At 37.2% G+C, this 16,559-nt stretch overlaps 2 protein-coding genes across 2 annotated transcripts; one reads left to right on the top strand and one right to left on the bottom strand.

Annotated features, from left to right (window-relative positions):
- Positions 1-5,040: 5,040 nt before the first annotated feature.
- On the bottom strand, positions 5,041-7,596 carry LOC109094312 (bone morphogenetic protein 15-like). Its single transcript, XM_042760751.1, has 2 exons — positions 7,038-7,596; positions 5,041-6,655 (listed from the first exon to the last, which is right to left on the bottom strand). Exons 1-2 carry the CDS (start codon positions 7,381-7,383, stop codon positions 5,847-5,849), a joined length of 1,155 nt encoding a protein of 384 aa, XP_042616685.1. The 5' UTR covers positions 7,384-7,596; the 3' UTR covers positions 5,041-5,846.
- A 1,886-nt stretch (positions 7,597-9,482) lies between these two features.
- Positions 9,483-15,110, top strand: LOC122145669 (aspartate aminotransferase, mitochondrial-like). The gene is made up of 10 exons (XM_042760750.1): positions 9,483-9,644; positions 11,324-11,480; positions 11,915-12,043; positions 12,160-12,219; positions 12,415-12,576; positions 12,898-13,002; positions 13,173-13,323; positions 14,194-14,359; positions 14,440-14,590; positions 14,697-15,110. The coding sequence occupies exons 1-10, from the start codon at positions 9,562-9,564 to the stop codon at positions 14,817-14,819; spliced, it is 1,287 nt and encodes a 428-aa protein (XP_042616684.1). The 5' UTR covers positions 9,483-9,561; the 3' UTR covers positions 14,820-15,110.
- Positions 15,111-16,559: the final 1,449 nt, after the last annotated feature.

Raw genomic sequence — 16,559 nt, 5'->3', positions numbered from 1 at the left:
AAAATGTACCATGGTTTTCACAAAAATATTAAGCAGTCCAACTGAAAATAATACTAAAATAATATGAAATGTTTCTTGATTTATTTTGTATTGTGAATAAATTATTTTATATGATTAATTCATTATTTTTATGATACAGGGTGAGGAATAAAACAAACAATGAAAAAGGACAAAAAGGTAGTAAGATAATTATATACATGAGTCAAACACTGAAATGTACAGGAAATGTGTCTTGAGCACCAAATCAACATACAGTCTGAACAAAAAAGTTGTTCATTGGCTTGTAATCATGGGGGAACCACTTTAAGTGCTATATAGCGCATATCTTTAAATGTGCTGTCAGATGTTGCTATGTATAAGAGGAAGCCCTCATTCTTCTCCTTAGATTTTAGATATGTTACTCCACTCTCACATGTTTGCTATGAATGTGAATTTACTAAAATGGCAAAATCTGTTTTGAATCACTTTTATGCTTTTTTGAGGACAAAAAGTCTTGTTTGGGGGCCCTGGAATATTTCCTTATAAGGGGCCTTGGGGAACAAAAGGTTGAGAACCACATTATGTTCAGGAAATACACTGTATTTTAATGTCATTTTTTAATCCTTTCCCTACAGAACTATATGCTCAACAGTTTCTTTATACAGTAGAGGTGCTTATGATTTCTGCAAGGATTATGTGAAACTGAAGACTGGAATAATTATACTGAAATATCAGCGTTGCCATCACAGAAATAAATTGCATTTTAAAATAAATTCAAATAGAAAACAGTTATTTTAAATTGCAGTCACAATATTACTGTTTTTCCTGTATTTTTGAGCATAACAGACTAAAAAAAAAACATTAAAAAGTCTTACCAACCCCAAACTTTGAACAGTTGTGTGTATTTAAGAGCTCTGAACGACTCATTTTATTCACAAAGTCAGAAATGCTGGTTAGGACATTACTTGTATAGTCAAACTTGTGACACAGTGTGTGATTCAGGCCACTGAAAACATATACGTTGCAGTATTTGAAATGCACTGTAAATCTAGCTTGACAAAAAATAACCTTTGAGACATTTAGCAGGGTTGGGTAATCAATATTAAATGAGGTGAACGGAACAACCAATCAAGTGTTTATAATGATCAGGAAGCTTTCCTGTGCTATTCTACCAGGAATTCTGTGTCAAACTCCATCTGCACAGACGTGACCCCTCTCAGGGTCACTGTTGGTATTATGGATTTACACAAACTAGCAGTCTGAAATGCAAATGAAATCTCTTTACATAGATTTAATGAACAAACCCTGAAGGGTTTTTAAAGACAATTCTGTGTACTGAACAACAGATTATGGAGCAATACTGGAACATTCAATCATTTGAGAAAGATAAGAAACTAAATTCCTTCCAGCAGAAGCTTTAAGAAAACTTTTTTAGGAGTTCAGCTGCAGGGGAAAAATTACTCTTCATATCCATTATCCTAACAATCTCTCTATATCCTCCTGAGAACCGTAAAAAAAAAAAAAAAATTTAAAAAGGTTTTGTGAATTTTGTTGTTTTTTTATGTCATTGTTGGAGCATAAGAAACAAATAAAGAAAAAAACATTTTTTAAAAAATATATTTTATTCATATTTTATTCTTGTTGAGGATGCCAGGACTAAGTTATTCAAAAATAAAAAAATAGACATTAAAAGGCATTTTTAGGCAAAAACAAGGTTTTATTTTTGTTCAGTTTTTAGGTTTCTCTGTACAAAGATGATTCTCAACTATGTTTTGAAAGATAACATAATTTGTTATACTGTTTTACTTTATGCAGTATGTGCATAAAATGTCCATAAATTGGTATTCCCATTCTATACGAGGTATACATTGCATCAAATATGCATATTAATGTGTTGTTGATGTTTGTCCTGAATGAAAATTACGCCCCATTTCATAACAAAAAGTCATATTCCGATCTGAAACCCCATAAAATGTTTCTGAGATGTTTTTATTTTATGACAAACAATCTGAAAATTAGTCAGATTTAAATGATAATTACAAAATATTATCAGATTTCCCTAAGAGTGCTAAATTTGATCATTCTGTCAATATCAGTCATTTTTAAAGACGAGGAGAATGTGTGTTTATGATCAAACCTTTAAACATTTGATATCCCTAAAAAGCCCTGAATGTGCTCTGTACAGGACATCCAGAACTGTGGCATGTAGGGTCTCAGAGAAATTTACTAAAATATAATGTCCTGTGTCCAAAAGTCTATGCCCAGGTCCCAGAATGATATAAATCAAATGATGGCATATCATCAGGGTGTTCCTTCAGTACTCCAGGGTCAAGGTCAGCAATTGCTGTCCCAGTTTGGTATGTTTGTCAGTTTTGGAACACAGTCAAAAGATTGCAGACAGAGTACACCATCCCACCGGGAACTGAAAAAAATTATCAGTTGCCAAAGAGGAGAAAAGGGCCTGGGCAGATTCATCCAGTTATATTCCACCCAGTTTGAAGAATATAGTATACCTGCACTTTGCAAAACATCTGTGTAGAAAAGGGGCTTTAATTGTGACTTGTTCAGATCTTTTTTGTTCCTCTGTGATGAAAAAATAGTCAAAAATAGATTTAATTGGTGATCAATCACATCATAAACATAAAAAGAATGCTTTTCCAGAAGTGTTCTGGCTTTTTTAATCTGGCCTTTCTATTCTTGAGGCTTATGAATGGTTTGCACCTTGTGGTAAACCCTCTGTATTTGCTCTCGTGAAGTCTTCTCTTGATCACAGACACGCTTACCTCCTGGAGAGTGTTCTTCACTTGGCTGGATGTTGTGAATGGGTTTTTCTTTACTATGGAGAGGATCCTCCGATCATCCACAATGGTTGTCCTCCGTGGATGTCCAGGCCTTTTTATGATGAGTTCAACAGTGCATTATTTTTCTCTCAGAATGAACCAAACTGTTGATTTGGCCACTCCCAATGTTCCTGCTATCTCTCTCTGATGGATTTGTTTTATTTTTGAAGCCTAACAATTGTCTGATGCATGGAGAGCTCCTTTGACCACATGATATGGGTTCACAGCAACAGCTTCCAAATGCAAATGGCACACTTTGAATCAACTCCAGAACTTTTACCTGCTTAACTGATGTAGAAATTGTGCCTATGTCCAAATGTATACAGTAGTCTATATATATATATGGACACAACTGTATAAGTGTAATATACAGAAGGGTTCTTAAGGGCTCTTCTGATCGACATAAAATAAGTAATACAGTTTGTTTTTGTGTTTTTGGGTGAAGATAAATCTTAAATTGGTCTCAACATAATGCAGAATATTAAAAGGTATATAGATTATGCTAATGAGGTTCTATTTGTGCCAAAGAGTTGACTGCTTTGTACTACACATTTATCCACGACTACAATCATTTTGCACTTGTTAAGATATATTAATAAATTATGTTTATGTGACAAAGTATGAAGATGAAACCTATAAGTTTATAGAGCAGAAAGATAAATAAATGTTTCCAAACGTTTTAGAAACTTCATTACTTAATATATATATATATAATTATGTATCTTCTTTATCTGATCAGTCACCTTTGGAAAGAGATGTTCTAATTGGTCTTTGACTGCTATTTTTTTCAGCGGTTGTGATCAGTTCTGCCAGTGGAACACTGTGTGGCACTGTGGAGCTGCTAAATTTAGCTCTCATGTTCTTCTCAGGTTACCTGCACCTCACAGATTCTTCAGCGATTTTCACAGTTCTGTGGTGCACTGTTGTCGTCCCCCTTCTTCCAGGTTTTCTGACTGAATGTTTGCAAGGTTTAAGTGGTGTAGAACATTCTTTAGGTCTTTATTGAGTTATGCTTGTTCTGTGAACTGTCACGTTGCCCCACTTTTCGATAATAGAGGCCACTGACTGTGCTCCTGAAACATTGAACATGCACAATTTTAAATTCTAATGCAATGAGAGAATCTTTTTTTTACCAGAATCTTTACTGAATTGTGGGATGTTTAGAGACATCATTAATGGTGAACATCATGAATTTATATATATATATATATATATATATATATATATATATAGACTACGACAAAATTCTGTAATTAAAAGTCTCAAGGAGCTCTAAATAACTGACAAATCACATTAATTTCCCATCAAACTGCAAAGACCTTTTTCAATCTATACAAACAAGTATATAATATACCATATATTATATACTTCTTAATATAGACTGGAAATGGAACTCTAGTGTAATCTAATGTGGATGCTTCTATTGATATCTTTTTACCAGATATTGATATTTGAGATATTTTATTATTACGTAAAGATTACATATAACTAATGCTACTGGGTTAACAATTTACTGTATCACATAACATTTTTCTTTATTTATTTTTAACCTATTTGGTAGAATTTTCATCCATTACCATTCAAAAGTTTGGCTCAGTATTTGGGTCAAGATTTTATGAAAAGAAATTAAAAAATAAAAAATTTCAGCAAAGAACAGCAGCACATGTTTTCAACATTTCTTAAGTAACAAACCAGCATATAAGAATGCTTCCTGAAGGATCATGTGACTGAAGACTAAAATTTGAGCTTTGCCATCACAGGAATAAATTACATTTTAAAAACACATTTTTGACCAAATAAATGCAGCCTTGGTGAGCATAAGGGCCCCAAACTTTTGAAAGGTACTGCATATACACGGTCCACAGCAATCAACATCTTCCATGTCAAAAATGTCATAGACTAAATGTTTGCCTACATTCCTAATTCTTTTAAATCTGTGTCTTTCTGGTACACATCATTATATGCAATATAATATTAAGACGACTAAAAAAAAAGGAAGTTCAAAACATTCTTCCAGTATGTCAACATCTTGTCCTGATATTGCGTAGAGGCTGAACACTTGCATAAGTTTCTGAATGAACTTTCACCCACCTTTACACCAGCTCTATAACATCAAAGCAGCCAGTTCAGACCAGCATTACTAGAGCTCAAGCACAGCCCTCTACTGACCAAATCTAACCATAACCACACAAAAGAGAGACGAATGACCACACAAAAGCATGCGTAAATTTGCTTTCTTTTTTTTTTAAATACAAAATACCTATTTTATTTCATCGTCTTTCATCATGGGATTAAAACATTCATTTAGGTGCATAGATTTTCATTTCTCCTCTAAGAAATACATCTCTGAAAGTGTCTTTTTCAATCTCTTACTGGATATCTTCTTTGAGGTAGTGCGAAATTGGCATCTGCTCCTTTTCTCCACTTGCATTCGAATACTGTGCCCTTTGTCAAATACTGGCAAAATATCTGTGCATTCAGAAAGAGAATACAAATGCAACAGACAAAAGAGAAACAGCAACAACACTAAAGCCTATAAGTCAACAGACAGGGCTCTTTCATGCTTCATAATTTTTTTTTTTCTCCATTTTCCTATTTTCTTTAGACAGACTTTGCAGTACAGTGTCCTCAATAAAGTGCCAAAATGTTCCTACTCCATTCCTCTCCATAAATACATTATGAAAGATGTCACAAACACACACTAGACAGAAACCAAAGAACATACATAGAGTAAACAGAAAAGAAAAAATACATGATAGTAGCTCATTCATTTAACAATCAGAATCCACTTATTCATATCTACATCACCAAAAATTCAGGTACTGCGAGAGATGAGACTGAAGTGATCACTCTCAACATTTCAAGTCTTACAGAAACCTCGCTGTGTGAATGCTGTTAGCACTGCATGAAAAATGGCAACGAATATAGCCATTACTTTCATCTTATCTCTCCAAATGTGCTGGTACAAATTCACAATGTCCTTTAGGACCATTCAGTTCTTGTCCTTATCTGACCCTGAGCCCAAAGTCATCTGCAGGTGCAGGAGTCTGCAATCATGTCTTCATATTCTTTATAAACTATGTTTCCATTCCTCTCCATCATCAGCACACTGACAGGTTTGTATTTATAAGGAACACAAGAAGGCAGTGGAATATCTGCCACACCAAGCTCGCTGATTAACGTCTGCATGATCGCGTGGTTAGGTGAATTGTAGCCGTAATGCAGGATACGAGGACAGTCTCCCATACAGTAACGAGGATTGTACTTGTGGGGTGCAATGATCCAGTGGTCCCATCCCAAATCTTTGAAGGCCACACGGTAGGGGTGCAGCTTGCACTGGTTTTTGGCCACGCTGTTCGACCCTTGCTTGTAGTTGGGGATGTCAGAGACGATGCTCCCAGATTCCTTAGACCGACGGGTCCTGGGGCGGGAAAGGGGCGTGAAGTGATTCCCCCATTCCACAGGCTGCTTGTTCTCCTCCAAGAAGAGCAGCAAAACAGGAGCTTGAAGATGGTGTTGAGGTGGGAAGTGTTTTGGATGTGTAATAGACCTGGCATGTTCTTGTTTCATGCATCGATAATGGGCAAAGAGGGATACATGGCCATCTTTCGACTCGGACACGTGGCTTGTGACATCAGATTCGGTCCACAGGCTTCGAGGTCCCATGATGACACGGTCACCAGCAGGAAGCTCTTGAAGTGACGTGACTCTTGCCTCACAGATATAAGGAAGATGCGATGACACAGGTGACCTTAGGTGCATAAAAGACGCCCTCACCAATTTGTCCAACAAGAGGTTTTTCAGTTCATATTTCACTGTGTAGGTATACTGAAGGTCTAGTCCAGCAGGGGTTACAGATAGGAGAGAGAAAAGAAAATAAATAATCAGACAACAGTTCTTTCATTCGTTTCAATAAAGGGCTACACTGCACAATACATCTTAAAATAAAGGTTACATAAAAGAATCATTTTGGACTCCCAAAAGAACCTTTCAGTGAACAGTTCTTATATATATATATATATAATTTGAAATAGATATTTCGACTATAAAGAATTATTTGTGCAATGAAAAGGTTCCATAGATGTTTAAAGGTTCTTCGTGGAACAATACAACTTTTTTAATGAGTGCAGACATGGAGCATCTCTCCTATAACAGAAGGCATAATGTGCTCTAGATGTACTTGTAAAGTTTGTGTATGAGATAAGAGAGAGTGTTTACCTCTTGAGGTCGGGAGAAAGTGCTTTTCAGTGGTGGACGCTTGAAGCAGCCTTACAGTGTTGGAGCCGAATAACTTGTGCTGTTTCGGTCGTCCATCTGCATCCGCCGCTATCCTGTAAAGACTTAACATGAGTCGCATAGCTTCATCTTCAGTTTGGCTTTCTAGGAAAGGTCTAAAATAAGAGTTCCTCTGTTTTGGTTGTCGATTTCGGTGAACTTCTGTACTGGCGACGCCAAAATGTGTCGGAGAGGCCATGTTCCCGGCCACGCGCGTAGATATGTGCAGGACAAACAAACAGGACAGTACGCAGAGTCTCAGACAGTCGTGACTGCTGGTAGCCTTCATGTTCAGCCCCTCGTACGGACGAGTGCCACCTGAAAAGCTTCCATCGTCTAAGACAATCAGCGCGCGGAATTCAACCTGAACATCACCTGAACTCGACCACGCTTTGCTGCGCCGCTAATCGTGTGACGTCATGCCCAATTACCTGTCCAGCCTCAACGTTGTTTTCATGTAGTACATTTAATTTAGTACAATGATAGATAATGTAGGACAAATAGATTAACATATAATGTTAATAAACAAAGTGTCCAAAAAAAAAAAAAAAAAACCCTTTGGTTTCATGTTATTTATCTCCTGCGTGCAGGTCTTTAACACGCCCACATTTAAATCACGTAACCACACCCGCTAAACCTGAGGGTCTGTGGAGAAATTATATAAAATGTGTGTGTGTGTGTGTGTGTGTGTGTGTTTGTGTGTGTGTGTGTGTGTGTGTGTGTGTGTGTGTGTGTGTGTGTGTGTGTGTGTGTGTGTATGTGTGTGTGTGTGTGTGTGCCTGTATATTTAATTATTAATTTTTTTTACAGAGAAAATAAGAAATTGGGTCACATCCTGTATTGTACTCAATATTTCTATAATGTACATGTCAAATATCGTCGCTGTTTATTAAAACAGGTTTTGTTGAATAATGAATGATTTCATAGAAGCGAAATCATTCAGTTTGGATTATGGGGACCAAATGTCCTCACAAGGATAGCAATATAAGTAGGCCTATATGTTGACATTTTTTGTCCCCATGAGGAAAACGTAAATCATAATGATCCTTTTTTGAAAATCTTTTCTGTGAGGTGTATAGGTTTAGGGATGGGATTTGGGCAAGGGGATAGAAAATACATTTTGTACCTCCAGTATAAAGACCATTATGTCTATGGGATTTCCCAATAAACCAACGTGTGTGTGTGTGTGTGTGTGTGTGTGTGTGTGTGTGTGTGTGTGTGTGTGTGTGTGTGTGCGCGCGTGTGTGTGTGTGTGTGTGTACAGGTTTGTCTACACTGGTAGGGACTTAAACCTGAATACATGGGGACTTGTGTCACCGTCGGGACCTAAATTGAGGTCCCCATGGGTACAAAAACTTATGAATCATACGGAATGACTTTTTTTGAGATTGAAAAAATGCAAATGTTTTCTGTGATGGGTAGGTTTAGGTCTAGTGTTGGTGTAGGGCAATAGAAAATACAGTTTGTACAGTATGAAAACCATTACGCCTCTATGCAGAGGCCCTACAAGGATAGTGAACCAGACTGTGTGTGTAGCCTACATGTTTTTCTATACTCGTGGGGACTTAAACCTGAATACACACCAACTAATGGGGTATCATGGATACAGAAGCTTATAAATCATACAGAATGAGTTTTTTAAAGATTGTAAAAATGCACAGTTTTCTGTGAGGGGTAGGTTTAGGTGTAGTGTTGGTGTAAGGCGATAGAAAACACAGTTTGTACAGTTTGAAAACCATTACGTCTATGGGGAGCCCCTACAAGGATAGTGAACCAGACTGTGTGTGTGTGTGTGTGTGTGTGTGTGTGTATAAATTGATATGACTGATGCATCATTCTATACAAGTTGTAATAGGCTTATATCTAAATACATGCAATTCTATATAAAGGTATCATTCATAGACAAACAATATGACAAAACAATCTAGATATGCAGAGTTTCTCGATGTAGGTTCGACACACTGACATCATCTTTCAGAGGAGCAAACTGAAATTTGACATTTATATCGCGTGTCCATCAGGTGACTTACAAAAGAGGAATATGATGTGCCATACAACTATTCAAACAAGCAATTTACCGTAAAGTTGAAACATCTCTAGTCATGCAACTACTTTCACAAGCCATGTAAAAATGCACACATGAAATCTACACAGTCTGCACTCGTAGCTGATTTTGACAACTGTGTGTGAAATACATCAGTAACTATTTTGGACCTTTCCAATTAATTTTTTTCATATCGTTTCAAATCGCCATAGTGCTAATAATTATTAATTGGTATCATATGTTTGAAATACCCTACAGTCATTGTCAAAGACCAGCTCAAAGCATTCTGTACTCATCGTCCAGCTTCCTCTAGATGGAGCTGTCACCCCGCAGTGTTCTTCATGAACGCGCACTCTTGCTCGCTGACAGTCGCGTGCCCGTCTCCAGTCTGCGCCTCAGCCGACAGCAGCAGCAGCAGCAGCAATGGCTTTCCTCAAAACCTCCAAGTTCATATCCTCTGTTGGGAGTTTGAGACCGTCTTTGGCTACCCTGCCCATTCGAGCCAGGTAAGGGACCTTAAAATAATCTATCTTTACTATGCTGCGACCATATTTAAGAGACTGAATTACTTTAAAATTGAAGTTTAATACATGCGGAATGAGAAATATGTTTGACCCTCTTTAGTCTGTTATCATATCAAAATCATATATTAATGGGATAAATTCACTCTTACAGTTCACGCCATCAGATTTTCACGATCACGCACGCGCATACAGTCACATCCGTTCACATGGAGCTCGTGTAGCATTGACAAAAATACACTGCAGCTCGTGATAATCTGGGTTTCGCGAGATATCCGTGTCTTTATTATCCTCTTTAAGTCCATTTCTAGCAGCTAACGGATCAGATAGATGTAAATAATGTGCAGTGCATCTCTACCATGATTACTGAACGAATCCTTCAGCATCGCTGACCTTCATCTTGCATGAACCAAGAAATTCAGCATTGCTTTTCTCGTATTCTGCATTAATTCTTGGTAAAAGCTGTCCGTTGCTCTATACTTACGGATATAGGTTAATACCTAATATCTTGTGTACTGAATAAATGACTAGCATTTGAAGGCTATCGCGTCCTTTTTGGTCTCACCAGGAGACCGTACGAACAGGTTTCCTGTGCGCTCATTGGGTGAAACAAGCAGGTTGCGCTTTCTGATTGGCCCTGCTGCTTCCGGGTTCTTCCGTCAATAAATCATGGTGGTATGTGCCCTTTCACACCACGTTTGGAGGGCAAAGCAGAGCTGATGATGAACAGAAGATCAAATGTTTAGTACACTACGAAGTTTTTCTGAAGTAGTACAGCCACTAATCCCACACCAAAAAGCCTCATATCTACGTATTTGAAAGTTAACGCAAAAGGGCTATAGAGTCACAAGGCCCACTTCCGTTTTTAACACTAAGTTTAAATGTCTCAGTGGCCACTGCTACTTGCTCATATAAACTGAGCTTTTGTACAGCTTGTGTTTTTAATTGTCTAATTTATGCAGCAAACAAAAGCTCCTGAGTAATGTCAGCTACTAAGTCAAAGTGTTGCATTAGAAAACACTAACACCTCTAAGCTGTGACACACAAGCTATGCAGTTGGAGGATCTGCAACTTGATTCCAGAGCTGACCTTTGATGCCACAGGACTCTGCATGACCTCAAATGAACACTTTACCGAACACACAACGATATAGAAGAGCATGCTCATAGTATCATGAATGGCATCAGTAGTTTATGTTGTTGCTTAGCAACAAGAAAGATGCTTAATTGTGATTGTTTGTCTGGAGTATAAGTATGCACAAACCCACTTGTGCTTAGAAATGTTGCCATTAATGTGCATGTTTTATTGCAAGGCCTGAACCATGTCTTGAACATTGGAGGGGAACAAACCAGTTTTTTTGTTTTTTTCTGGTTGGGAGGATGGATATTAATGGTCTCTTTTATTTAAGGGAATTAAATAAATGATTTAATGGAATAAAGGAAAAGAAAGAAAACCAGTAAAGAACTATAATTAATTTGCCGTCAGGTTTATGGATTGTTACCTGATTTACCGTACTTGATTGTTTTCTGGGAGCTGGGTGTATAGTGTATTTTCAGCATAAAGTTTGATCACCACGGGCAAGGCTAAATAGTTGAATTTGATCTCTTTTCTCATGTTTTTTATGGTCTGCTTCTTTTTTTTTTTTTTTTTTTTTTTTTTTTTAGCTCATGGTGGACAGAGGTGCAGATGGGACCCCCTGATCCCATCCTGGGGGTGACAGAGGCCTACAAACGGGACACAAACTCTAAGAAAATGAACCTGGGTGTGGGGGCATACAGGGATGACAATGGCAAGCCATTTGTTCTCAGCTGTGTCCGCAAGGTATGTACCTTTTCTGTGCCACCACACATCTGAGCCTTTGCTGAAGAGCTCTGTGAGTTTAAACCTGGTGACTGCTTTTCAAACTAGTATGATTTGGGTGGTGGGGGGTATAATGCTCACAGTGGTGCTCTGTGTAAGATGGATTATTAGGTTTTAGGGGGCATGTCTGAGACTGACCAATAGTTTTCGAGGGTACAGATGTTTCGTATTAGGGTTAGTGTGCTCCAGTGGTGTTGGTCAAATTCAGAGGGTGGTGTTAACATGTGCTTTTGTTTGTCTCTATTTCTGCAAAGTCACACTGACTTGAGTGATATGAGACGCTGTCTCTGCTTAAGCAGTATCCACCACGTCATCGTAAATATTTTGTGAAACTGTTTTATTCAGTAAAAATGTAGTGAGTATTTATTTTTTTAATAAGGCATGTTTTTGTTTAGGCTGAAGCTCTGATTACCTCCAAGATGCTGGATAAAGAGTATCTGCCCATTGGGGGTCTGGGTGACTTTAATAAGGCTTGCGCTGAGCTCGCGCTGGGGCAGGACAGTGAGGTTCTTAAAAGCAAGAGGGTGAGTATGTCTCTGTAGTACCCTTTGGGTCTTTCTCCTTTGCATTAACTTTTACACTTTTTATATGTATAAAAGTAAGTTTATTTAGCATAACAATTTTGTTCTTTCTCTCTTAGAGCATCACTGTCCAGACTATCTCGGGCACTGGTTCTCTGAGGATTGGAGCCAACTTCCTGGTGTGTATTTCATTCATTCTGTTAATTTTTTCAGCCAACAAGTTGTGCAGCTGTTCATCATCTCCACCTTGAGAAGCAGGACGTTTTCTTTGTCTCATCCAGTAGTATCGTAGAATATCTTAGAAGAAGCAAACACAAATATAGCACATGTCATGCTAATTGTTTACACCTCTTCCTCAACGTTTTCTCCTTTAGTCACGGTTCCACACAGTGGCAAGGGATGTGTACTTGCCAAAGCCATCCTGGGGGAATCACACCCCTATTTTCCGTGATGCTGGTATGCAGCTGAAAGCGTACCGTTACTATGATCCTGCTACTTGTGGCTTTGACTTTACTGGAGCGCTCGACGACATCTCGGTGAGCCAGCATCACACAGTAAACTTTCCTATACAGTCTTATGGGTCAGTAAAGACTTCTATAATGTTGCAAATTCTATTTCAAATAAATGCTGTTCTTTTGACTTTTTTTTTTTTTTTAATTCATTGAAGATTCTGGAAAAAATGTATCACAGTTTCCACAAAAATATTAAGCAGCATAACTTTTCAACATTGATAATCATAAGAAATGTTTCTTGAGCACCAAATCAGCATGTTAGAATGATTTCTGAAGGATCATGACACTGAACTGTGAGTCTGTCTAAGATACATTGACTGTTTATCATATTTTCTTTACCTACAGACAATTCCAGAGCATAGTGTAATCGTGCTCCATGCTTGTGCTCATAACCCCACTGGTGTTGACCCGCGACCAGAGCAGTGGAAGGAGCTCTCGGCTGTCATCAAGGTGCGTTGTTGTGATTTTGTTTGTAGCCTTCATGCCACCTTCTTCATTTCACATAGGCATTATTTTTTAAAGCACAGCAGAAGTGATGTTCAGAATTCCTTGAATAAAGAGATACTCCAGAACGCTGGCCTGATGTTGCTTGACTAGCATGTTATCCATTCTCTCTGCAGAAGAGGAAACTTCTAGTTTTTTTCGACATGGCCTACCAGGGCTTTGCTAGTGGAGATATTGATCGTGATGCCTGGGCTGTGAGATACTTCATTGAGCAGGGCCACAATGTCCTCCTGTCTCAGTCCTTTGCCAAGAACATGGGTCTCTATGGTGAGTATATTGTGTGTCAGAGGCTGCCTTTACACTGTACATCATTTCCTTTTATTCTTTCCTACCAATATCCAGCACAGATTGGATATTATTGATGTATGTGTGTAAATTAAAAAAAAAAAACAGTTTTTTTGCATTTGATACAATTTCACATTTTGAAATGGCTCATATGTATCTGATATCTGGTCATCTGATCTATGAAGTATCCTGTTGTCCTCTTTATTTTGAATTTTTGGTCTTTTAATTTTAAAAATACTTTTAGAAATGTAAGGTTTTTTTTTTTTTTTTTTTTTTTTTTTTTTCAGTTAAAAATTCAATTAGAAAAAAGGTTATCCATATACTGCACACTGGATTATTAATAATATAACATCAGTGTAATTAATATCAAAGATACAGAGTGTAACTCTTTGAAACACTTAACCAGTCAATAAAGTTTAGCATGGTGTGTCCCTTTAATGCATGCCAGAGGTCAGAAAATCATCTGTTCTTTAGGCTATGAACAAAAAGCAATGCATACCTTACATACACTACCCTTCAGAAGTTTGGGGACAGTAGGGAGTTTTATGTTTTGAAAGAAATCAGTAATATTGTAAAATATTATTGCAATTTAACATTTTGTATTTTATTAATAAAAGTATGATTTTATTTATTAAAATATGATTTATTTCTGTCATGGAAAACATTTCTTTGATGAATGGAAGGTTCTAAAGATCAGCAAGAAACTGAAATTTTTGATCAATTCAATCCTTGCTGAAAAGTGAAGAAAATACTACCGACCCATAACTTTTGAATGGTAGTCTTTGACAGGTTCTTTAACTATCTAATAGTTGTTCATACACAACCATAATCATATGACTGTGTTTGTTGCAGGTGAGCGTGTTGGAGGGTTCACAGTGGTGTGTGCTGATGCTGAGGAGGCAAAGAGGGTGGAGTCTCAGCTGAAGATCCTGATTCGCCCCATTTACTCCAACCCACCCATGAATGGAGCACGCATCGCCTCCACCATCCTCAGCACACCAGAGCTGCGTTCTACATGGTGACACTTGCTTGCATACTCCTTAAGAACATGCTTTCATAAAAGTTCATGCCTTTTTTGACATGAATGTATTTCTGTAGGTTGGAGGAAGTGAAGGGTATGGCCGACCGTATCATTACAATGAGAGAAATGCTGGTAACTAATCTAAAGAAAGAGGGCTCTACTCACAACTGGCAACATGTGATCGACCAAATCGGCATGTTCTGCTTCACTGGACTCAAACCTGAGCAGGTACAACCCTTTTCAAACTCAAAAATAAGAATATTAAGGCATATGTATAATTAAATGATGTAAATTGGTACTAGCTCTAACAGTAGGAGATGCTGTTGTGTTTCAGGTGGAGCGTCTGACAAAGGAGTTTTCTGTTTATATGACTAAAGATGGCCGTATCAGCGTTGCCGGCGTGACCTCTGGAAATGTGGGATACCTTGCACATGCCATTCATCAGGTCACTAAGTAGATCAAACTTATGTTGAGACAGAAGATGGGTCCACTGGTCCTGTTTCTGTTTCTCTGCCCCACTGTTCCTCTTTGGACTCAGATCTTGGCTTCACTTCATTTGGCTGTTTTACTAGGTCAACATGGATCCTGAACATGTTATCACGGTATCTAACGGTAACCTTAAGTCATCTCACAGGAAATCTTGTGGTTCTGTGATTTCATTTTTTCATCCTGTTAAGATTCTGTATGAACTATTTATTGTGCGAGTGAAGTCAAATGAACAACAATAAAGGTTATCGTGTCCATTTAATGATGTTTTGTTATTTTCATTGTTGGGGGACACAACAACACACACACACACACTGTAAACCACATTGATGCACAGTAAAATTACAGTACCTTTTTTTTCTTTAATGCAAATTTATTTAGATTTGCCTTTTGTACACAAGTGTATGATCATCATGGATTGTAACAACAGCATTTGCACTCCGTTTTAATCTAGACTAATTTGTGTTGTGTTTTTATCTGTAACAACTGCTGCCTCTTTCATTTAAACTTTTAAATTAACGTTTTAAGAATTTGTTTTAAAAGAATTTGAAAGTCTGCACTGTTTAGCTTTCTAATCAAAGTTGTATTTTGCAAGCTAATTGATAAACTTAGATTTCCCCTAAATTAAAGAAAGATATTTGATTTATTTATTTATTTTCAATAATTTAGGTAATGGATGAATGGGCAACATGCATTCAACACCACAATTTACGTTAAAAAAAAGACAAATTAAGTATTTTGTTGTAGTTCAGCAGTGCTGTAGAAATAATATAAATATTATGTATTATGTACAGTAGAGGAAATGATGCGGTAATGGGATTGTGCACAAAATGCTACCGCTTGATATTACATGTCTAATTAAAAATAGTAAATAAATTATTCCTTTTACTACAAGAAATGTATTAATCTATTCAAAGGAAAAATATAAAATATGTTTTTGTATTATTTGCATGTTAGAAACAAAAAAGAGCTGTTCTATATTGTCTGTTTCTAGGGTTATAGACAGGCATGTACTGGCCATCGGTAGCACCGGGGCATTCCCGTGGTCCAGCAGAGTACTGGGCCGAGGGAGACCTCCCCTATAATAGACGCTGTTTTTAAATTTACTGTCAAGTGGATGTCTATGTGACAAAAATGCCCTAAGTTTGTAGCATTTGCTGTGAATTCAGTAATATCTGTCATTGTTTGTTTTATTTTTTTCATTTATTTACTCCAATTAGGCCCTATATAACCCAGCAAATCATTCGAGAGGGAATTTGTGGACCAGATGGGCTGAATTTTAACCCCAGTCCAGCCCTGGGTATAGATGGTACAATCATTTAATTATGCATTATAAAAATTTAAAATATATATACACTACATATGATGGGTTTTAATGCTTTAGAGTTCCTGGAGATAGAAGGGGTATCCAGATAATATAAATCTTTACAGAAAATAGTCAAAAGGCGCATTACAGATAAATATATATATATATATATAAAATACACTGACAAAAGAAAACTTACCTTACCTAGAAAAAAGTCATCTAAATTTATCAGAAAATATTTATAGATTTAAATCCAATCAAATAAAATATTTAGATAGATTTTGATATAACAAGAGAAGCACGTACATAGAAGAGTTTCTCCAAAATATTGCAACATGGACATATTCCCAGAAAGGTGAGGGCAGATTCATCCACAAAACTGTAGAAGGTGCAAAGTTTTATCAG

The sequence above is a fragment of the Cyprinus carpio genome, chromosome A7 (assembly GCF_018340385.1).
Source record: "Cyprinus carpio isolate SPL01 chromosome A7, ASM1834038v1, whole genome shotgun sequence".
Taxonomy (NCBI): domain Eukaryota; kingdom Metazoa; phylum Chordata; class Actinopteri; order Cypriniformes; family Cyprinidae; genus Cyprinus; species Cyprinus carpio.
This window is presented reverse-complemented; position numbering and strand designations above follow the sequence as displayed.